General features: G+C 39.1%; 1 protein-coding gene across 2 annotated transcripts in view; it reads left to right on the top strand.

Annotated features, from left to right (window-relative positions):
* VAMP7 (vesicle associated membrane protein 7) overlaps positions 1 to 23,721 on the top strand; it is a 76,897-nt gene that overhangs the window by 4,976 nt on the left and 48,200 nt on the right. For both annotated transcript variants that reach the window (XM_043896244.1, XM_043896243.1), the window contains exons 2-4: positions 11,764 to 11,918; positions 18,098 to 18,155; positions 23,514 to 23,651. In XM_043896244.1, the coding sequence (XP_043752179.1) occupies positions 11,773 to 11,918; positions 18,098 to 18,155; positions 23,514 to 23,651 (342 nt within the window). In that variant the 5' untranslated portion in view covers positions 11,764 to 11,772. The remainder of the gene's footprint in view (positions 1 to 11,763; positions 11,919 to 18,097; positions 18,156 to 23,513; positions 23,652 to 23,721) is intronic.

Genomic DNA, 23,721 nt, shown 5'->3' with positions numbered 1-23,721 from the left:
ACCCAGGGATGGAACCCTTATCCCCTGTGTCTCCTGCATTACGGATGGATTCTTTACCTGCAGAGCCGTTGGATCACACTTTATATAAACTTGAAGATTGCTGTCACATTCCATCTAAGTCTTTTTCATGTTTAATATTTCTAGTTCCTCTAGCCATTTTTCGGGTGATAACAGTCTCCAGGTCTCTCACCATACTTTGCACTTCTGTCTAGTCTTAATAGACTGTCCCAGAATTGAACTCAGTATTACGCATGCGTTCTAACCAACACAGGGTATAATGGCAAGAGTACTTAAAGAGATCAAGACACTCTGTTACTTAATGTAATTTTAAGATTTCATAAGCATAAGCATTTTAAGCAATTACCTCATAACCCTTCATAAAGAACTTATGGTCCACTAAGACCCTAGATATCTTTGTATTGTTGCTAAACTCAGTTTTCTTCTTGAAGGCTGCTACTTTTTAATCTTTGTCTCAGGAACCATATGATTTGTCATCTCTGTTTATCTTTTGTGTTTTTGTTCCACTCCACAGCATGTATCTTTGACCCTTGCCAATGGACTCCTTCCTTGTAAAAATTCAGTGACTGTTTTACAGTCTTAATACTGTCTATCAGTGAACAGAGCTGGGAGGTGACACTTGTTCCTTCTTGAAGTTTTGTTTTTTTTTTTTTCCCCTTTGGCTTCAAGATCACCACACTTTCCCGGCTTTCCTCTCACTTTCCTGGTTGGTCCTCCTCTGTCTTCTTTGTGGGTCTCTATTCATCTACCTTTGCCTCAACTATTTGGTATACCTTGGGTTTTGTCTTCGGTTTTTCCCTCAGCTTTAGTTATGCCTTTTGTTTTTTTCTGTATGCAATGTGTCTTCTGCAAAGAACGCATGTTTAATATGGCAGGTCTAGATGAGCTTATCTAGGGATAAGAGAGTGCAGAACCAATCCCCATGGGAAGTCAGCATTTAGAGGTCAGCTAGCAAAGGAGGATTCAGCAGGGAGACAGAAGGAGCAGCCAGACCTGTAGGAGTGTTTCCAGAAGGAGGGTTATTTAGCTGTGTTGAGTACTCTTGAGAGATCAATTGAGGTGAGAATAGAGAAGTGAATACAGAATTTTGCTATGTAGAGACTGTCGGTGATCTTCACAGGCATGGTTTTCTAGAGTGTTGGGAGCAAAAGCCAGATTATAGGAAGCTGAAGAACTACAAGGAGATAGAGATGCAGTGATAGTGTGTAAATGATTTTAAGAAATGGAGCAGTACCTGGAGCATGTTAGAGGGTCAGATAAGGCTTTTTTGAAAAACATTAATTTATTTTAATTAGAGGCTAATTGCTTTACAATATTGTAGTGGTTTTTGCTATACATTGACATGAATTAGCCATGGGTGTGCATGTGTTCCCCGTCCTGAATGCCCCTCCCACCTCCCTCCCCATCCCATCCCTCAGGGTCATCCCAGTGCACTGGCCCTGAGCTCCCTGTCTCATGCATCACACCTGGACTGGTGGTCTGTTTCACATATGATAACATACATGTTTCAGTGCTATTCTCTCAGATTATCCCACCCTCGCCTTCTTCCACAGAGTCCAAAAGTCTGTTCTTTACATCTGTGTCTCTTTTGCTGTCTTGCATATAGGGTCATCGTTACCATCTTTCTAAATTCCACATATATGTGTTAATATACTATATTGGTGTTTTTCTTTCTGACTTACTTCACTCTGCATAATGGGCTCCAGTTTCATCCACCTCATTAGAACGGATTCAAATGCATTTTTTAATAGCTGAGTAATATTCCATTGTGTACCACAGCTTTCTTATCCATTCATCTGCCGATGGACATCTGGGTTGCCTCCATGTCTTAGCTATTGTAAACAGTGCTGCAGTGAACATTGGGGTACATGTGTCTCTTTCAATTTTGGTTTCCTCGGTGTGTATGCACAGCAGTGGGATTGCTGGGTCATATGGCAGTTCTATTTCCAGTTTTTTAGGAAATCTCCACACTGTTCTCCATAGCGGCTGTACTAGTTTGCATTCCCACCAACAGTGAAAGAGCATTCTCTTTTCTCCACACACTCTCCAACATTCATTGTTTGTAGACTTTTTGATAGCAGCCCTTCTGACCGGCCTGAGATGGTACCTCATTATGGTTTTGATTTGCATTTCTCTGATAATGAGTGATGTTGAGCATCTTTTCATGTGTTTGTTAGTCTTATTTGGAGAAATGTCTGTTGAGTTCTTTGGCCCATTTTTTGATTGGGTCATTTATTTTTCTGGAATTGAGCTACAGGAGCTGCTTGTATATTTTTGAGATTAATTCTTTGTCAGTTGCTTCGTTTGCTATATTTTCTCCCTTTCTGAAGGCTGTATTTTCACCTTATAGTTTCCTTTGTTGTGTAAAACTTTTAAGTTTAATTAGGTCCCATTTGTTTATTTTTGCTTTTATTTTCATTACTCTGGGAAGTGGGTCATAGAGGATCCTGCTGTGATTTATGTCGGAGAGTGTTTTGTCTATGTTTTCCTCTAGGAGATTTATAGTTTCTGGTCTCACAATGAGATCTTTAATCCATTTTGAGTTTATTTTTGTGTATGGTGTTAGAAAGTGTTCTAGTTTCATTCTTTTACAAGTGGTTGACCAGTTTTCCCAGCACCACTTGTTAAAAGAGATCGTCTTTTCTCCACTGTATATCTTTGCCTGTCAAAAATAGGTTGTCCATAGGTGCATGGATTTATCTCTGGGCTTTCTATTTTGTTCCATTGATCTATATTTCTGTCTTTGTGCCAGTACCATACTGTCTTGATGACTGTAGCTTTCTTTGTAGTATAGTCTGAGGTCAGGCAGGTTGATTCCTCCAGTTCCATTGTTCTTTCTCAAGATTGCTTTGGCTATTTGAGGTTTTATGTATTTCCATACAAATTGTGAAATTATTTGTTCTAGTTCTGTGAAAAATACCATTGGTAGCTTGATAGGGATTGCATTGAATCTATAGTTTGCTTTGGGTAGTATACTCATTTTCACTTAATTGATTATTCTGATCCATGAACATGGTATATTTCTCAATCTATTTGTGTCATCTTTGATTTCTTTCATCAGTGTTTTATAGTTTTCTATATATAGGCCTTTGGTTTCTTTATGTAGATTTATTCCTAAGTATTCTTTTTGTCACAGTGGTGAATGGAATTTTTCCTTAATTTCTCTTTCTGTTTTCTCAGTGTATAGGAATGCAAGGGATTTCTGTGTGTTAATTGTATATCCTGCAACTTTACTATATTCATTAGTTAGCTCTAGTAATTTTCTGGTGGTGTCTTTAGGGTTTTCTATGTAGAGGATCATGTCATCTGCAAACAGTGAGAGTTTTACTACTTCTTTTACAATCTGGGCTCCTTTTATTTCTCTTTCTTCTCAGATTGCTGTGGGTAAAACTTCCAAAATTATGTTGAATAGTAGTGGTGAGAGTGGGCACCCTTGTCTTGTTCCTGACTTTATGGGAAATGCTTTCATTTTTTCACCATTGAGGATGTTTGCTGTGGGTTTATCATATATGGTTTTTATTATGTTTATGTATATTCCTTCTGTGCCTGGTTTCTGGAGGATTTTTGTCCTAAATGGATGTTGAATTTTGTCAAAGGCTTTCTCTGCATCTATTGAGATAATCATATGGTTTTTATCTTTCAATTTGTTAATGTGGTGTATCACATTGATTGATTTGTGAATACTAAAGAATCCTTGCATCCCTGGATAAAGCCCACTTGGTCATGATGTATGATCTTTTTAATATGTTGTTTCTGTATGATTCTGTTTGCAAGAATTTTGTTGAGGATTTTTGCATGTATGTTCATCAGTGATATTGGCATGTAGTTTTCTTTTGTGGCATCTTTGTCTGGTTTTGGTATTAGGGTGATGGTGGCCTCAGAATGAGTTTGGAAGTTTACCTTCCTCTGCAGTTTTCTGGAAGAGTTTGAGTAGGATAGGTGTTAGCTCTTCTCTAAATTTTTGGTAGAATTCAGCTGTGAAGCTTTCTGGTCCCAGGCTTTTCTTTGTTGGAAGATTTTTGATTCCAGTTTTGTTTTCTGTGCTTGTGATGGGTCTGTTAAGATTTTCTATTTCTTGGTTCAATTTTGGAAGGTTATACTTTCTAAGAATTTGTCCATTTCTTCCAAGTTGTCTATCTTATTGTCATATAGTTGGTAATAGTAGTCTCTTATGATCCTTTGTATTTCTGTGTTGTCTGTTGTGATTTCTCCATTTTCATTTCTAATTTTGTTGATTTGATTCGTCTCCCTTTTTTTTCTTGATGAGTCTGGCTAATGGCTTGTCTATTTTATTTATCCTCTCAAAGAACTAGCTTTTAGTTTTGTTGATTTTTGCTATATTATCCTTTGTTTCTTTTTCATTTATTTCTGCCCTAATTTTTTTTGTTGGTTTTGTTTTTTCCTTTATTTTTATTAGTTGGAGGCTAATTACTTTACAATATTGTAGTGGTTTTTGCCATACATTGACATGAATCAGCCATGGATTTACATGTGTTCCCCATCCTGAACCACCCTCCCACCTTCCTCCCCATCCCATCCCTCTGGGTCATCCCAGTGCACCAGCCCTGAGCACTTGTCTCATGCATCCAACCTGGACTGGCAATCTGTTTCACACTTGATAATATACATGTTTCAATACTATTCTCTCAGATCATCCCACCCTCACTTTCTCCCATGGAGTCCAATCAAAACCTCAGTGAGAAAAAAAAAAAAACAAAAAAAAAAGCAAAAAAAAGCCTCAATGAGGTACCATTACATGCCAGTCAGAATGGCTGCTATCCGAAAGTCTACAAGCAATAAATGCTGGAGAGGATGTGGAGAAAAGGGAACCCTCTTACACTGTTGGTGGGAATGCAAACTAGTACAGCCACTATGGAGAACAGTGTGGAGATTCCTTAAAAAACTGGAAAAAGAACTGCCATATGACCCAGCAATCCCACTCCTGGGCATACACACCGAGGAAACCAGATCTGAAAGAGACATGTGTACCCCAATGTTGATCGCAGCACTGTTTATAATAGCCAGGACATGGAAGCAACCTAGATACCCATCAGCAGACGAATGGATAAGAAAGCTGTGGTACATATACACCATGGAATATTACTCAGCCATTAAAAAGAATTCATTTGAATCCGTTCTAATGAGGTGGATGAAACTGGAGCCCATTATACAGAGTGAAGTAAGCCAGAAAGAAAAACACCAATACAGTATTCTGCCCTGATTTTTATGATTTCTTTTCTTCTACTAGCCCTGGGGTTCTCATTTCTTCTTTTTCTAGTTGCTTTAGGTATAAAGTTAGGTTGTTTATTTGATTTTTCTCTTCTTTCTTAAGGTAAGCTTGTATTGCTAAGAACCTTCCCCTTAACACTGCTTTTACTGAGTCCCTTAGGTTTTGGGTTGTTGTGTTTTCATTTTTGTTTGTTTCTAGGCATATTTTGATTTCTTTTTTGATTTCTTCTGTGATTTGTTGGTTATTCAGAAGCATGTTGTTTAGCCTCCATATGTTTGTATTTTTAACAGTTTTTTTTTCTGTAGTTGACATCTAATCTTACCACATTGTGATCAGAAAAGATGCTTGAAATGATTTCAATTTTTTTGAATTTACCAAGGCTAGATTTATGGCCCAGGATGTGATCTGTCCTGGAGAATGTTCCGTGTGCACTTGAGAAAAAGGTGAAATGCATTGTTTTGGGGTGAAGTGTCCTATAGATATCAATTAGGTCTAAGTGGTCCAATGGATCGTTTAAAGTTTGTGTTTCCTTGCTAATTTTCTGTTTAGTTGATCTATCTATAGGTGTGAGTGGGGTATTAAAGTCTTTGACTATTATTGTATTACTGTTGATTTCCCCTTTCATACTTGTTAGCATTTGCCTTACATATTGCAGTGCTCCTATGTTGGGTGCCTATATATTTATAATTGTTATATCTTCTTCTTGGATTGATCCTTTATCATTATGTAGTGTCCTTCTTTGTCTCTTTACATGATCTTTATTTCACAGTCTATTTTATTTGATATGAGTATTGCTACACCTGCTTTCTTTTGGTCTCCCTTTGTGTGAAATATCTTTTTTCAGCCCTTCACTTTCAGTCTATATGTGCCCCTTGTTTTGAAGTGGGTCTCTTGTAGACAGCATATATAGGGGTCTTGTTTTTGTATCCATTCAGTCAGTCTTTGTCTTTTGGTTGGGGCATTCAACCCATTTACATTTAGGGTAATTATTGATAAGTAGAATCCCTTTGCTGTTTACTTTGTTGTTTTAGGTTTGAGTTTATAAACCTTTTCTTTGTTTCCTGTCTAGAGAAGATCCTTTAACATTTGTTGAAGAGCTGGTTTGGTGGTGCTGAATTCTCTCAGCTTTTGCTTGTCTGTAAAGCTTTGATTTCTCCTTCATATTTGAATGAGATCCTTGCTGGGTATAGTAATCTGGGTTGTAGGTTTTTCTCTTTCATCACTTTAAGTATATCCTGCCATTCCCTTCTGGCTTGAAGAGTTTCCATCGAAAGATCAGCTGTTATCCTTATGGGGATCCCCTTGTGTGTTATTTGTTGCTTTTCCCTTGCTGCTTTTAATTTGTGTTCTTTGTGTTTGATTTTTGTTAATTTGATTAATATGTGTCTTGGGGTGTTTTGCCTTGGGTTTATCCTGTTTGGGACCCTCTGGGTTTCTTGGACTTGGGTGGCTATTTCCTTCCCCATTTTATGGAAGTTTTCAACTATTATCTCCTCAAGTATTTTCTCATGGCTTTTCTTTTTGTCTTCTTCTTCTGGGACTTCTGTGATTTGAACGTTGGGGCGTTTAACATTGTCCCAGAGGTCTCTGAGGTTGTCCTCATTTCTTTTAATTCTTACTCCTTTTTTCCTCTATGCTTCATTTAATTCCACCATTCTATCTTCCACCTCACTTATTCTATCCTCTGCCTCAGTTATTCTACTGTTGGTTCCCTCCAGGTGCTATTGACCTCAGTTTTCATTATTCATTATTGATTGACTCTCTTTTATTTCTGCTAGGTCCTTGTTAAATATTTCTTGCATCTTCTCAATCCTTGTCTCTAGTGTATTTGTCTGTAACTCCATTTTGTTTTGAAGATTTTGGGTCATCTTTACTGTCATTATTCTGAGTTCTTTTTCAGGTAGACTCCCTGTCTCCTTCTCTTTTGTTTGGTTTGGTGGGCATTTATCATGTTTCTTTACCTGCTGACTATTCCTCTCTGCCTTTTCATTTTGTTTAGATTGCTGTGTTTGGGGTGGCCTTTCTGTAGGCTGGAAGTTTGTGGTTCCTTTTTATTGTGGAGGTTCCTCCCTGTGGGTGGGGTTGGACTAGTGGCTTGTCAAGGTTTCCTGGTTAGGGAAGTTTGCATCCATGTTCTGGTGGGTGGAGCTGGATTTCTTCTCTCTGGACTGCAATGAAGTGTCCAGTAGTGAGTTTTGAGGTGTCTGTGGGTTTGGTGTGACTTTTTGCCCCCTGTATATTAATGCTTAGGGTTATGTTCCTGCATTGCTGGAGAATCAGCGCGGTATGTCTTACTCTGGAATTTGTTGGCTCTTGGGTGGAGCTTGGTTTCAGTGTAGGTATGGCGGCTTTTGGATGAGCTCTTGTTGATTAATGTTCCCTGAAGTCAGAAGTTCTCTGGTGTTCTCAAGTTTTGGATTTAAGCCTCCTGCCCCTGGCTTTCAGTCTTATTCTTACAGTAGCCTCAAGACTTCTCCATCCACACAGCACTGATGATAAAACATCTAGGTTAATGGTGAAAAGATTCTCCACAGTGGGGGACACCCAGAGAGATTCACGGAGTTGCATGGAGAAGAGAAGAGGGATGAGGGAGACAGAAGTGACCAGGAGGAGAATGGAGGGAGTCAAAAGAGGAGAGGGCAATCTAGCCAGTAATCAATTCCCCATGTGCTCTCCACAGCCTGGAATACCCAAAGAGATTCACAGATTTAGGTAGAGAAGAGAAGGGGGAGGGAAGAGATAGAGGTGACCTGTGGGAGAAAAAGGCGAGTCTAAAGGGGAGAGAGGAATCAAGCCAGTAATCACACCCCTAAGTAAAAACGGGTATGGAAGATTAGATTGTTAAAGGTACAAAATTGATAACAAATAACAAAAAGCAAGGATTAATAATCTAGAGTAGAGGTTAGACTCTCAAAAAACAATATTAAAAGTACTAAACAAAAGCACAAAAATTATAAAAAATATATATGTGGAATTTGCTTTAAAAATAGAGTATTTTTTTGCAAGGTAATGGTAGATTATAAAAATGAAAATTAAGGGAGTAATAAAGAATTTAAAAATAAAAAATTTTTAAAAAGTTAAAACATGTTAATAGTAAAATATATCTAGGAATTTGTCTGGAGCTGCTGAGGGCAGTGTGGGGTCAATTCAGTTTCAGATAGTTCCTTGTCCCAGCTTATATTTCTTCTCAAGGTCTATAGGCCCCTTCCAATGCTTAGTCAGTGCTAACTACAGGGTTTTAATCTGTTGCACCTGTAACTTTTAGAGTGGCTCCCTGTTCTTTCTTTATTTTGGCATCTTCTGTTTGTCTGTAAGTCTCTTCAGTGTCTAATTTCCGCCCTGACAGAAGGAGGTGAAGGTGGTCAGTTATTTAGGCTCACTTGTTCAGTTATGTTGTGGGGAGGGAGGAACATGGCAAACAGATATCACTGGTGTGTGTGGGGAGTGCTCGCAGTGTATGTACCACACTGGGTTTGCCCCAGCTCGCGATGGCCTGTGCTTTCCCAGTCTACACTGCTCAGGCTCCAGGTTGCTCTGCAGGGGAACTGTCCAAAGCAGGCCCTGCGTTTTGTGCCCTTCCCAGGTCCAAGCAGCTCAGGTGACCAGGTTCTTAGTGAGCGCACTGTCCCATGTGGGCTGTTCATCTTAATCTCCTCCCTGGTCCTGGTGCCTTGGTTTCCCGGGTGCACTGTGAGAGCACCATCTCAGGTGTGCCGTGTGTCTCCTCTGGGGGGTTGATGTTAGGCTGTGATCCTCCTGGCAGATGTCAACTGTCCAGGATCCCAGGAAGATGTGGTTAGCAACTGGGAGCCTGCTCACAGTTTGGTGGAGGATGCCGTCTCTGGGACTGAGATGGCCCCTCGCCTTCAGGCTATGGCTGTTGCACTCCTGCCTCTCTGCCTCCGGAGGGTGAGGGGCCGGTCCGCAGCCAGCCAGCTCTCTTTTGGTGATTATTCAGTCTTTGTTCTGTGGGCTGGCCAGGCTGTGCATTAGGTTAGAACTTTTTGTGGGGAAGTTCTCTCTCTCTCTTTTTTCCTCTCTCTGGCTATCCCATGGTTTGGGTTGCTATCTCACCTTAGCTCCCTCAGATTGCCCTCAGGGCATTCAGGCCCTGTCCTTACCCTAAGCAATGCTGCCCGCACCTCCCTGTTCAGCACCTCCTCGCTGCTGGCAGATGCGAGCATCTGGGCTACTTCTTCCACTGGCAGTTGCAGTTAGGCTTGTATTCTGTGGGTTTTCTTTTTCTTTCTCCTGGTTATGTTGCCCTCTGAGATTCCAAACTCCCCACAGACCCGCCAGTGAGAGGGTTTCCTGGTGTTTGGAAACTTCTCCTCCTTCACGACTCCCTCCCCGGGATGGGTCTCCATCCCTGACTCTTGTCTCTCTTTTTTTCTATTATATTTTGTCCTACCTCCTTTCATAGAGAATGGACTGCCTTTCTGGGTGCTCGGTGTCCTCTGCCAGCGTTCAGAAGTTGTTTTGTGGAAGTTGCTCAGCATTCAAATGATCTTTTGATGAATTTGTGGGGGAGAAAGTGGTTTCCCCATCCTATTCCTCCACCAGTTGAGGCTTTTAGAATCAAGGGATATAATGTATGAGCGAGTCATTTGGAAATTAAGACATGCTACTACATATGTGTTTGGAGAAACCCAGGAAGAAGATGGCTGAGAACACAACCCTGGAAACACTTTCATATAGAGAGTGAAATGAAGAGACCTCAAGAGGAGTTCAGCTCAAGAGACAGATGAGCACTTCTGTATAGTGTCCTTCTTACCAAGGACATTCCAAGAGGGAATCAGTGGATTCCCTCACCTCAATATAATTGCTGTGTTTCACAAAATGTGGTCCTGTGAATCACCTGCATCTAGACTGGGTTGGCTTAAATGTTCAGGGCCCTACCTCAGGCCTACTTGAATCAGAATTTCAGATTATACCAGGGATTTGAAGTTTTAATAAGGGATTCTCACTCTGCCACCCAGGATGACTCTGGCTTATTGGATGAAATGGAACATGTTAACAAGTAGCATTAGGTTGAAGAGTTAGTTGAAGAATAGGAAGACATTTGTTCATCCCTTTTATAAGTTTATGGCATTAAATAAGAGAAACCTGACTGTTCTATGGGGAAAGATAGTATAAATTCATAAACGTGAGGAAAATATGGGCAGACCTCTTTTTATTGAAGTATGCTATATTGTGCTTCATGGATATTGCCTTTTTTTTTAAACAAATCAAAGGTTTGTAGCAACTCTGCATTGAACAGGTCTGTCAGCATCACTTTTCCAATGATATTTTGCACATTTCGTGTTCCTGTGTAACATTTTAATAATTCTTACAATATTTCAAACTTTTTCATTTTATTTGTTATGGTGATCTGTGATCAGTCATCTCTGATGTTACTACTATGACTTGCTGAAGGCTCACATGATGGTTAGCATTTTTTAACAATTAAGTATTTTTATTTAAGACATGTATATTATTTTTTTAGATATAATGCTATTGCACACTTAGTAGACTACAGCATATTATAAACATATCTTCTGTATACATTGGGAAAGCAGAACATTCATATTACTTGTTTTATTGTTATATTTGCTTTATTGTGGTAGTCTAGAACTGAATCTGCATTATCTCCGAGGTATTACTATAGTGTTAAACTCATACTGTATTTTTTTTTGAAATATTTTGTTTATAAAAGATCTTACAATAATTTATAGAACCATTCCTCTCTTGTGGAAGATTTGGGTTATTTTCACTTTGTTTCTGTGATGTTTAATGCCTTCATAGTAGAGGCAGTATACAGTATATAGATAAAATTGTGGGTTCTAGAATCATATTTCCTCAGTTTAAATCACAACTTTTGCCACTGTAATTTTAGTTCTGTAATTCTGGATAAATTATCTAAGTCATCTATCCTTAAGTTTCCTCATTTTACTGTAAGTGTCATAATAGGGTATTAATTTAATTGATGTAAGGATTAAATGAGTTAATAAATGTAAAGTGCTTAAAATTGTGCCTGGTATATAGTAAGTACTTAATAATATGGGATATTATTGTTGATAATACATGTATTTGTGAATCTAGATTCTAACTTTTATTGAACTATTTCCCTAGGATAAAATTTTCAAGATGAGATCACTTCATTAAAGGATGAAGATATCTTTTTGTCCCTTTGCCATCTATAGTCATTGCTTTTCAGGGGGTGATATCTGTGCTGTATAATTTGCAAATGCAGCCTATCTATCAGTGTAATTGTGTGTATATGTATGTATCATGTGCATTGCATTGTGTATACACACACATATACATAAAAGTATATATGTGTATCCATTTGATTTGTCTCTATATTTGAATGCACATCAGTGTGTTTTAGGCTTGTACAAGACTGTGACCCTGTTAAGTCTGTTCAATATTGTCTCCAGATGGATGTTGGTAAATGATAGTAAGTTACTTTTGAAAGATTATGTCAAAGAAATATTCTAAGTCTTATGTGTCTTTTTTTTTTTTTTTTTTGATAGATTGAAGCCATGGCCATTCTTTTTGCTGTCGTTGCCAGGGGAACCACTATCCTTGCCAAACATGCTTGGTGTGGAGGCAACTTCCTGGAGGTGACAGAGCAGATTCTGGCCAAGATACCTTCTGAAAATAACAAACTAACGTACTCACATGGCAAGTGAGTTCTGCTCTGTGTGGGTAGCGGGTAAAAGAAGTGAATTATATTATTATACTCAGAACAGTAGAAAACTAGAAAAGCAAGCTTCTCAGTAGATAATTTGAATAAGCTGACAGAACAATAATCTTTACCAGCTTAGAAAATGTCTGGTTCTATTAATTTTAAATTTAACTAAAAATTATTTTATTCTGTCACCTAAGTGATACTCGTATTTTAAAGAACAATATGGAAATGTTAGATGTAAAAGTGACTCTGCTATAGAGCTCTAGGATATGTAAAACTTGATATAGTTATGATAAATAATAATTATTTGTTCATTCTTTCTGTAAATATTTACTGAGCATTTGACTGTCACCAGACACTTTGGTGGTGCTGGAGATACAAGAAATTACTCAGTATTTGTCCTTGTTGTTTAAAGGAGGTTATAGTTTAATGAAGTAGATGGTCAAATTCATAGATAATTATAGTAGAGAGTAGAAGGTAGTGGGTAGGGGGGTGGTATTCCAGGTAGAAGGAACAGCTGGTAGAAAAGTATGGAGACATGAGCTCATAGTGCATATTTAGCGAACTTTGGGTGATTCTCTGTGACTGGTGCCCAACATCATGAAAATAAAGCTAGAGAGATTGACAGAAGAGAAGTCCTATAGGGCCTCATAGGCCATGCTAAGGGGTTGTACATTGCACAATGGGCAGTGGGAAGGCATTGAACATTTCCAGCTGGGGTATGACATGGTAAGATTTTGCTTTAGAAAGATCACTGTTGTGGCTGGTTGGAGAATGAATTGAAGGGGGCATAGGTGGGAAATCTTAGTAATCATAAATATTGCCTCAGCCTTCCTCCTTAATACTTAAAAAATCTTTTGCTACCTAACTCATCCTAATTTCTTTAGACCCTATCTCAGGAGGAGGTCCTTGCTGGTTTCCAGAACTAACTCCTTGTATCATTTAGGATTTAGTGTAAGCTACTGCAACAGAGAGATCCTAAAAGACCGTGTTAATTTATGAGATAACCCAGAGATGAGGACTTTGGGACTGTTGGAGTGGCTCTGCCAGTTTTAATTAGTGCCTTCCAATTCTGGCCAAGGCAGCTTCTTCAGTTCTGGTATTTTTTAAGGTACAGTCCAGAAGTGGCTGATAGTATTGTTCACGACATCATTATGTAGCTGACCTAGCTGGAAATGGAGACTAGAATTTGTCATTTGTAGCTATGTAGCCATGTGCTCAGCTAAAACTCCATTACTCTGGAAGAAGTTATAGGGTATCAGGAGACAGCTCACAATCTTCCAGTCTACTGTTCTGGGCCTCCAAAATATTTGGATGTACTCTTCTTCCCAAAGAACACACTTCCTCTCTGCAGGAAGTGGCCCCCAAAATTTATCTTATCGCTTTGTCCAACTCCAGGTCCAGACAATCTGGATGATACGGTCCTCTCCATCATACCCAGGGGTGACTCCTGTGGCCTATTGACATGTAGATGTCACTGCTTCCCAGCAGGATTCAAATAACTACCCCACAGCAATTTCAGAGACTCCTGTTCTGACCCAGGAGTGGTTCTGCTTTGCTGGAAGAATTTCTTCATCTTTTCTCCCTTTGTTCTCCCGGAGACTCTTCCTGGTACATTATCCTCGGTGGCCACGTCCAAAATGGGTATTAGTGAGTTTGTCATCTTTGGGAACTGTACAGGTTCTGTAGTCTACTACTTGCTGGTGTAGTTTAGGGTCTGAGAAGTTTCCTGGGGGTTAAATGACCCCAGTTGCTTGTGAGTATGGCTTTAGGGTTTCTTAAAAAATTTGCTGGGCTTAACAATCGTGTTTCTAGTCAGTTCCCAGGAAAATGCTCAAGGAAAGCATGTGTCATCTTTTTAGAGGCAAGACTGGGAAGCAGGGTATGTACTTTCTACTCACATTTTATCAGGCAGAACTTATCACATAGCCATATCTAACTCTAAGGGAAGATAGACTATGTAATCCAGTGAAAATGTGGTTATACTGCAAGAAAGCAGTGTTACTCATCTGCTATGTCTTTCTACCTGCACCCTTACCCAGTCCTACCTGGTCTCATTTGGAGTAAGTATCCATCACTGAGTTGTTTCTTTCTTTTTAAGCTTCTACCTTGGTTTCTTTCCTATAATCATGTTCTGTCATCCCAATCAAAGATATCTTTTATTTTAGTCAGTTCAGTTCACTCAGTCATTTCCGACTCTTTGTGACCCCATGAACTGCAGCACGCCAGGCTTCCCTGTCCATCACCAACACCCGGAGCTTACTCAAACTCTTGTCCATCGAGTTGGTGATGCCATCCAACCATCTCATCCTCTGTCATCCCCTTCTCCTCCCACCTTCAATCTTTCCCAGCATCAGGGTCTTTTCCAGTGTTATTACTATATACCAAAAGAAAAAGTTCCATTTTACTGTATGAAAATCATTTCTTCCTGAAATCTGACCTTCTTGCTATTTCTTTCTTTCATTAATAGCATCACCAGTCATTCAGCTGGCTGACCTTAAAACTTCAGAATCACATTTGACTTCTTCACCAAATCTTTGCCATTCTGCTACAAGAGGTATTTCAGTCTCCTCTCTCCACATTCATCATAGTATTTGTTCAGGCATTCATTGTTTCTCATTCCTAATGACCTCCTTCTAACTGGTTTTTTGGCTTCCCTGGTGGCTCAGTCGGTAAGGAATCCACCTGCAATGCAGATCACCTGCAGCACAGGAGACACGGGTTTGATCCCTGGGTCAGGAAGATCCCCTGGAGAAGGGAATGGCAACCTACTCCAGTATTCTTGCCTGGAGAATTCTATGGACAGAGGAGCCTGGCAGGCTGCAGTCCATGGGGTTGCAAAGAGTTGGACACGACTGAGTGACTAAACCACAACTGGTTTTTCTGCTTCTAGTTTGTCCCTCCTTAAATCTGTATTCAACATTCCTAAGATGATACTTTCTTGCTTAAAACCCAAACTAAGCCTTCATTATTTTGTCTATTTCTGACTTTTCTATCTTTGTCTCTATAGATATCTTTGTCATTCCCAGACCTATCTATGTTATTTTAAGCGTTGGTATATTTTTTTTTTTCTTTATTTTGCACCTTGGAATGTCCTTCCCCTCCTAGGCCCCCTGGTACATTTTTGCTCATTTTACAGGTCCCAAATGAAATACTTTCTAATTTTCACTTTAATCCTTCTAAAAGGGTGATTCTAATAATGTCCCTTCCTTCAGCAGGTACTCAGGGTAAAGTGTCTTAACACAACTTGAAAAATTTCTCAAAATCTGCCTCTTCTGGCTTCATCTCTCATTACTTGAGCCCTCAGTTTTGTTCTTCAGCCATACTTAGCTATGTGCATATCAATTCTGGGTTCGTTCTCTCTTTCTAGCCTCTGCAATAGCTGTTACTTTTTCAAAATTTGAGTTAGTCTTCCTGTTTCCTCTTCTATAAACCTCTGAAAACTCCAAGACTGTGCCAGGTGCCCCATTTTTGTGTGTCTCCATCATATCCTGTGTTTATCCATTATAGCACTTCTGACACTGTGTTATAATTGCAATCATCATTTTTTGTCTCTGTCCCCTGACTATAGGCTCCTTGATGGCAACAACTATACGTCATTACCTCCTATGGTTTTTGCCCCAAGGTACTGCCAAGTGTGGTTTTGTTGTTGTTGTTCAGTCACCAAGTTGTGTCCGACTCTTTGTGACCCAGTGGACTGCAGCATGCCAGGTTCCCTGTCACTCATCATCTCCTGGAGTTTGCCCAAGTTCACATCCGTTGAATCAGTGATGTCATCCAACCATCTCACCCTCTGTCGACCTCTTCTTCTGCCTTCAATTTTTCCTCGCATCAGAGTCTTTTCCAATGAGTCATCTGTTCACATCAGGTGGCCTATGTATTGGAGCTTCATCTTTAGCATCAGTCCTTTCAATGAGTATTCAGGATTGATTTCTTTTAAGATTAACTGGTTTGATCTCCTTGCTATCCAAGGAACTCTCAAGAGTCTTCTCCAGTACCACAGTTCTAAAGCATCAATTCTAAGTGTGGTTTCAGTTCAGTCAGTTCAGTTGCTCAGTCGTGTCCAACTCTTTGCGACCCCATGGACTGCAGCACACCAGGCTTCCGTGTTTTATCACCAGCTCCCGGGGCCTGCTCAAACTCATGTCCATCGAGTCGGTGATGCTATCCAACCATCTCATCCTATATCGTCCTCTTCTCCTTCTGCCTTCAATCTTTCCCAGCATCAGGGTCTTTTCCAATGAGTTGGTTCTTTGTATCAGGTGGCCAAAGTATTGGAGTTTCAGCTTCAGCATCCATCCTTTCAAAGAACTTCCAAAGTCCTTGAGAACCCCATGAACAGTATGAAAAGGCAAAATGTGTGGTTTAGCAGAAACAAATTTTGTGGGGGAAATGACGACTTTCATTTTTGCACCTGCTGTGTTTGTCTATGGTATGTCTAGTTAGATATGTCTAGCCAACAGTAGCATATTCAAGCCTTGAGCTCAGGAGATAGGTCAAATTTAGTTTTGGAAATCAGTGTAATTGTATTAGCTGAAAACAGGTATTGACAGCAAAACATGAAAGTGGGTGTCACCCTCCAAGGAGTCTTTGTGAGAAAAGCAGGGGGCTGAGGATGCTGGAAAGCATCAACAGAGAGGGAAAGCGATTACCATATAAACCGGGCAAGCCTGGTGTCAAGAAATCTAGTGAAGAGAGAGCAGTTTCTAGAGGAAGTGGTCAGCAGTATCAAATGTATCAGAGAGCGCCACTGGATGTGGAGTGTGGAAATCATTGGTAGAGTTGATGTGAACAGTTTCAGAGTGGTGGAGGAAGACATTTGAGTTCCAATATCTCCTTATAATTCGCATCAAACCTCTACGTGAACATTAATGATACAATTCATCAGCTACTCTTGTCTATCTGCTTGACCAGGGTAGAAATCTGGGAAGCAAAATCGAGTTATCCCTCTGCCTCAGCCCCAGTAGCCAGTCCTCAAGTTCTTTTCTCTGTTCCTCCTTCTTTGTTGCCCATAGTACTTTAGTTTGTTTCCTTCAATGTTCTACTTCAGTAGTCTCCTGTCTGCTCCTCCTTTTGGTCAGCTCTCATACTCTAGCCAAAGCATCCTTTTCTGTGGCAGTTCTGATCACACTGTCCCCTTGCTAAAACCGTCTGATGCTTGATCATTGTTCTTAGGATTATATAGATATAGTGAGACTTGAAAACCTTATACAAGATTTGAAAGTATTTGCTTACTTACAGCCTCCTTTGTGGAAGCCATTTATTTTTGTTCTGTACATTCTATATTTTAGCCATGTTAATTAATTTTACTTTCAAACCCATTATGTGCTGTTTTATCTCAAAGCCCTTAAGCTTGTTAGTCTCTCATTCCAGAACTCTCTTCACTTGTTCTTCTTCTTGCCATCTCTTACTTAGTCTTCAGGTTCAGCTCAGACATGTGCTCCGGGATGTCCTCCAGTTACACTTTGCCAAACTCCTCTATATAGATATAGGTGTCTCTTCTATATCCCCATAGCACCATGTACTGCCTTTAACTCTTCCCCTCCCCTCTAACTCTTTATCATTGTCTTTACTATGCAGTTCCACAATTGCCTGCACTTTCATTCTCTGAAGGCAGGGACTGATGATTTTGCTTATTTGTATCCTCAGCACCTAGCCCAGTAACTGGCTCCTAGTCGATGCCAAATATATGTTATTGTTGAGTATCTGGTAGAAAAAAATGTTTGCTCTGTGTGGCCCATTTGGGTGTTTATCTTAATTATGTGTCCTTCAGATGTTATCTTTTGTTCAAACCTTAAGAATCTGAGACTTCCCTAGCAGTCCAGTGGTTAGGACTCAGTGCTTTCCCTGCTAGGGCCTGGGTTCAATCCCTGGTCAGGGAACTAAGATCTGGCATGCCATGCAGCAGAGCAAAAACAGTCCAAGTATGCTTTCTTAGATATTATTTTTATGGATAATGTGCATGATGTTGCACTACTTAGATAAGATAGAGACCTTGTTTTAATTTCTTATTTATTTCTATCAAGTTTGACTATAGGGGAGAGGGAAAATAGACAGTATTTGTAAATAATATGGTCATGTTGGCAGTTCTAAAATTTCTTATACGTAGATAGAAGATAGAAGTGAAAGAGATATTGCTCATAACCACAGTAAGTTTTATATCTTTTATTCTACAGTTATCTGTTTCATTACATCTGCCAAGACAGGATTGTATATCTTTGTATCACTGATGATGTAAGTAATTTGAGGACATGTTGCTCTTTAACTGTGTGTAATATTAGTAGAGTTAGTTCTTAATTATCTGTATCTGTGGTGGGTAAAGTTGATGCAAATATAACTTTCTGTAGCTCAGAATTGTTTTTTTATGCTTTGCATTTGTCATATAGAGCAGCAAATCACAGAAAAAAGTTGATATCTGGGTATACACAAATCAGTTTGGTTTTGTAGAGTTTTAACTGAACCTTTTATTATAACTTCTACACTTAATTTATTGTGTAGTGAGAATTGGTGTTCATTATTATGATTCTTCAGTATCAGACCCTCTCAAAATTTATCTGAAATAGTAAATAGGTTATTTCATTCCTTTAATCAGTAGTTAGTGAATTTTTTAATGTATGTGGACTTTGGGAAAATAAAATCACAACACATTATAATCAACTTTGTAAACCCATAGTTTACATTGATAGGTTGTTTTTTGAGTATTCGTAGCTTGATGCAAAATGCTCAATACCTTAATAATGTCATCAAGGTCCTCTCTCCTCTCTGCAATCCTAGTGTCGACTTATTCTTGGACACGTTTCCCTTATGGTTTCAAAGAGCTATGTGCTTATTTATTTGTGTCCCAAAAAGAGGGGCTATGTCTTCCCAAGTCTCTTCCCGCAGGAATGAGGAGACTCCCCAGAGGCACACCTTTCTCTTCTCCCACTTTCAAAGTGGACTTTTCATGCCTTATTGGCTAGGACTAGGTTATGTACTTATTTTTAAATTGATCACATACAAGAGGCATGGAATTGTCATGATTGCCATAGGTCATGGTTCTTAACGTTTATTGTATCACAGACCTCTTTGCTGTTTGTGGATCTCTCCCAGAATTTTTTAAATGCATGATTTTATTAGGTTGCTGCAAAAGTAATAGTGGTTTTGGACCCTGAGATTTAAATCATTATAACTAGGCTCAAACACATCTTTATTAATCAAAATAAGAACCATTGCAGTCAACACATTTTTGCCAATGAGAAATAAGCTTGATTATTCCTGTAGCAAAAAAATCCATGCTTCAGTATTTGATGAACTCTTGGAAAGCTTTTTCTGTGTGCTGCTGGTCGTAGAAGCATTTTCCCTGCAAAAAGTTGTTGAGATGCTTGAAGAAGTGGTAGTCAGTTTGCAAGAGGTAAGTGAATATGGCAGATGAGGCAAAACTTCATAGCCTAATTCATTAAACTTTTGAAGCATTGTTTATGTGACTGGCCGGGCATTGTTGCAGAGAAGTGGGCCCTTTTTGTTGATTGATGCCGGCTGCAGGCATTGCAATTTTCAGTGCATCTCCTTAATTTGCTGAGCACACTTCTCAGATGTTAATGGTTTTGCCAAGGTTCAGAAAGCTGTAGTGGATCAGATGGGCAGCAGACAACCAAACAGTGACTAATACCTTTTTTTTTTCCTTGGTGCAAGTTTGGCTTTGGGAAGTGCTTTGGAGCTTCATCTCAGTTCAACCACTGAGCTGGTTGTTGTGTAAAATCCAGTTTTTGTCACACATCACAATCCAACCAAGAAGTGGTTTGTTGTTGTTGTGTAGAATAAGAATAGACTTATTCTTATTTGAAGTGTAGAATAACACTTCAAAATGATGATTTTTTTTTTTTTTTTTGATTTGTGGTCAGCTCAGAAGGCAAAAAGGTTGTCTGAGGAGGCCTTACAAATAACTGAGAAAAGAAGAGAGGCAAAAGGCAAAGGAGAAAAGGAAAGATATACCCATCTGAATGCAGAGTTCCAAAGAATAGCAACAAGAGATAAAGACTTCGAAGTGAACAATGCAAAGAAATAGAAGGAAACAATACAAGGGGAAAGGCTAGAGATTTCTTCAAGAAAATTAGAGATACCAAGGGACCATTTCACGCAAAGATGAACACAATAAGGACAGTAACAGTAGGTACCTAACAGAAGCAGAAGCTACTAAGAAGAGGTGGCAAGAGTACACAGAAGAACTATTCAAAAAGATCTTCATGACACAGATAACCACGATGGTGTGATCACTCACCTAGAGCCATACATCTTGGAGGGCAAAGTCAAGTGGGCCTTAGGAAACATCACTATGAGCAAAGATAGTGTAGGTGATGGAATTCCAGCTTAGCTATTTCAAATCCTGAAAGATGATGCTGTTAAAGTGCTGCATTCAATATGCCAGCAAATTTAAAAAGCTCAGCAGTGGCCACAGGACTGGAAAAGATCAGTTTTCATTCCAGTTCCAAAGAAGGGCAGTGCCAAAGAATGTTCAAACTACTGCCCAGTTGCATTCATTACACATGTAGCAAAGTAATGCTCAAAATTCTCCAAGTCAGACTTATACAGTACATGAACTGTGAACTTCCAGATGTTCAAGTTGGAGTTAAAAAAGGCAGAGGAACCAGAGAGAGATCAAATTGCCAACATCTGTTGGATCATAGAAAAAGCAAGAGAATTAAAAAAAAAACACATCAACTTCTGCTTCATGGACTACTCTAAAGCCTTTGACTCTGAATCACAATAAGCTGTGGAAAATTCTTAAAGAGATAGGACTACCAAACCACCTTAATTGCCTCCTGCAAAACCTGCATGCAGGTCAAGAAGCAACACTTAGAACAGGACATGGGACAACAGACTGGTTTCAAATTGGGAAAGGAGTATGTCAAGGCTGTATATCATCACCCTGTTTATTTAATTACATGCAGTGTACATCATGCAAAATGCCAGACTGGATGAAGAACAAGCTGGAATCAAGATTGCTGGGATAAATATCAATAACCTCAGATATGCAGATGACACCACCCTTATGGCAGAAAGTGAAGAAGAACTAAAGAACCTCTTGATGAAGGTGAAAGAGGAGAGTGAAAAAGCTGACTTAAAACTCAACATTGAAAAAACAAAGATCATGGCATCTGTTCCCATTACATCATGGCAAATAGATGGGGAAACAATGGAAAGAGTGATACTTTATTTTCTTGGGCTCCAAAATTGCTGCAGATGGTGACTGCAGCCATGAAATTAAAAGGACCTTGCTCCTTGGAAGAGAAAGTGTGACCAACCTAGACATTAAAAAGCAGAGACATTACTTTGCCAACAAAGGTTCATATAGTCAAAGCTATGGTGTTTCCAGTAGTCATGTATGGATGTGAGAGTTGGACCATAAAGAGGGTCGAGCATTGAAGAACTGATGCTTTTGAACTGTGGTGTTGGAGAAGACTCTTGACAGTCCCTTGGACTGCAAGGAGATCAAACCAGTCAATCCTAAAGGAAATCACCTCTGACTATTCATTGGAAGGACTGATGCTGAAGCTCCAATACTTTGGCCACCTAGTGCAAAGAGCCAACTCATTAGAAAAGACCCTCATGCTGGAAAGTATCGAAGGCAGAAGGAGAAGGGGATGACAGAGGACAAGATGGTTGTATGGCATCACTGACTCAATGGACATGATTTTGAGCAAGCTCTGGTAGATGGTGAAGGACAGGGAAGCCTGACGTGCTGCAGTCCATGGGGTTGCAAATAGTCGGACACAACTGAGTGACTGAACAACAACCACAGTACGCAACCACTTATCAAACTTTTTCACGTTACCAATTTCCTTCAATTGCCAAATGACCATAGAATGATCAACATTGAGTTCTTGGGTAACTTCTCATGTAGTTGTAAGAGGATCAGCTTTGATAATGCTCTCAGCTAGTTATTGTACACTTCTGATGGCCAGCCACTGTGGTTCTTATTGTCAAGACTTGATTTCTTTGGAAAACTTCTTGAACTACCACTGCACTGTACATTTTTTAGAAGTTCCTAGGCCAAACACGTTGTTGATGTTGTGAGTTGTCTCTGCAGCTATGACCCATATTGAACTCAAATAAGAAAATCACTCAGATTTGCTTTTTGCCTAATATCATTTCCATAGTCTAAAATACATATAGTTAGCAAGTAATAATTAATTAGCAAAAATCATAAAGCAAGAAATGCTCATTAAAATGATATGTAACATGACCACATGTATTTAAAAATGTATTTCAAAATCAAATGGCAAAGTTCAACAATGCAAAATCAAAATTACTTTTGCACCAACCTGGTAATAACAGTTATAATCAAATTCAGTATTCAGGGCTTCCCTGGTGGCTCAGTTGATAAAGAATCTGCCTGCAATGCAGGAGACCTGGGTTTCATTTCTGAGTTGAGAAGATCCCCTGGAGAAGGGAACAGCTACTCACTCCAGTATTCTGGCCTGGTGAATTTCATGGACAGAGGAGCCTGGCAGGCTACAGTCCATGGGGTCGCAAAGAGTCGAACACAACTGAGTGACTTTCATTTTCACAGTATTCAAAATAGTGTAAATATTGATTTAGTAATATATGCTTCTTTATGAATTCACTAATAACAAGATATAGTCATGGGTTTAATAAACCTAGTTTTGATGTGGTGATAAGTATTAATGATATTTTGAGAGATGTCTGTAACTGATGATATATGCAAAAAAGACTTCTCTTGGTGACAGAGTCCCAGGTACTGTTTAATACTACTCTATTTTGTTACTACATTCACAGTTGAAATTTGAGTTAAAGATTGGTGAAAATAATGATGAGAATTTTTTTAAATCCAAGTACATTGGCCCCTTGAATTTGGACCATTGACCCAACTTTAAGAACTTTTGGCTTAGACTACTCATCTTAGGTGAAATGGAGATGTGTGTCAACCACAGTGATTATCACAACGACTTATATTCCCTGGTTTCACAGTATCTTCTAAAATTATTTTAAAAATCCAGTTATATCTGAAATGACTGATGTGAGTTCTGGGAGTAGGTGAGAAATAGCACTGAATTTGGGATGGTCAGAGTTGAGTCTTACATTTCTTAATCTATAATTGTACTTTTGTGTATAGGTTACACACACACTTTTTGACTGGAACTAGACAAGAATACATTCCTTGATCTTTTCAAATATACCACCACTATTGAAAAAAGTTAATTAAAAATTTATGTCAATAGTGTTATCTTTGTGTGTGAAAGACTGTACTATGACTATGGATTTCTCAAGCATCTTCTTGTGCTGGGCTTTCTAATAGATCCTGTGAAAGATATGGATGGGGTAAAACCCAATTCCTGCTCTTAAGACGGTAACCTAGGTACTGTTATCTTAGTTGGCAGTAATTTAACATTTGGATTCAACTCAGCTCTTTCATTTACTAGTTTCACTTTTAGCAAGTTAGTTTCTTTTCAGAGCCTTTGTTTCTTTATCTGTAAAATGAGGTCAGTTCCTCCTCATAGAATCATTGCTCAGTAAATATTAGCTGCTCTTATGGTTGTTGTTAATCATCCATATCATTTTTGTTTAGTGTTAACTCTGTATTCATCTCCTCAGGATTTTGAGCGTTCGCGAGCCTTTAATTTTCTGAATGAGATAAAGAAGAGGTTCCAGACTACATATGGTTCAAGAGCACAAACAGCACTCCCATATGCCATGAATAGTGAGTTCTCAAGTGTCTTGGCTGCACAGCTGGTAAGATATTTCTTGGGATATAGTATTTGATTCATATCTTCTTTATTACTTTAAAGAACCATGGATGTAG

Source organism: Cervus elaphus, chromosome X (genome assembly GCF_910594005.1).
Source record: "Cervus elaphus chromosome X, mCerEla1.1, whole genome shotgun sequence".
Lineage (NCBI taxonomy): Eukaryota > Metazoa > Chordata > Mammalia > Artiodactyla > Cervidae > Cervus > Cervus elaphus.
This window is presented reverse-complemented; position numbering and strand designations above follow the sequence as displayed.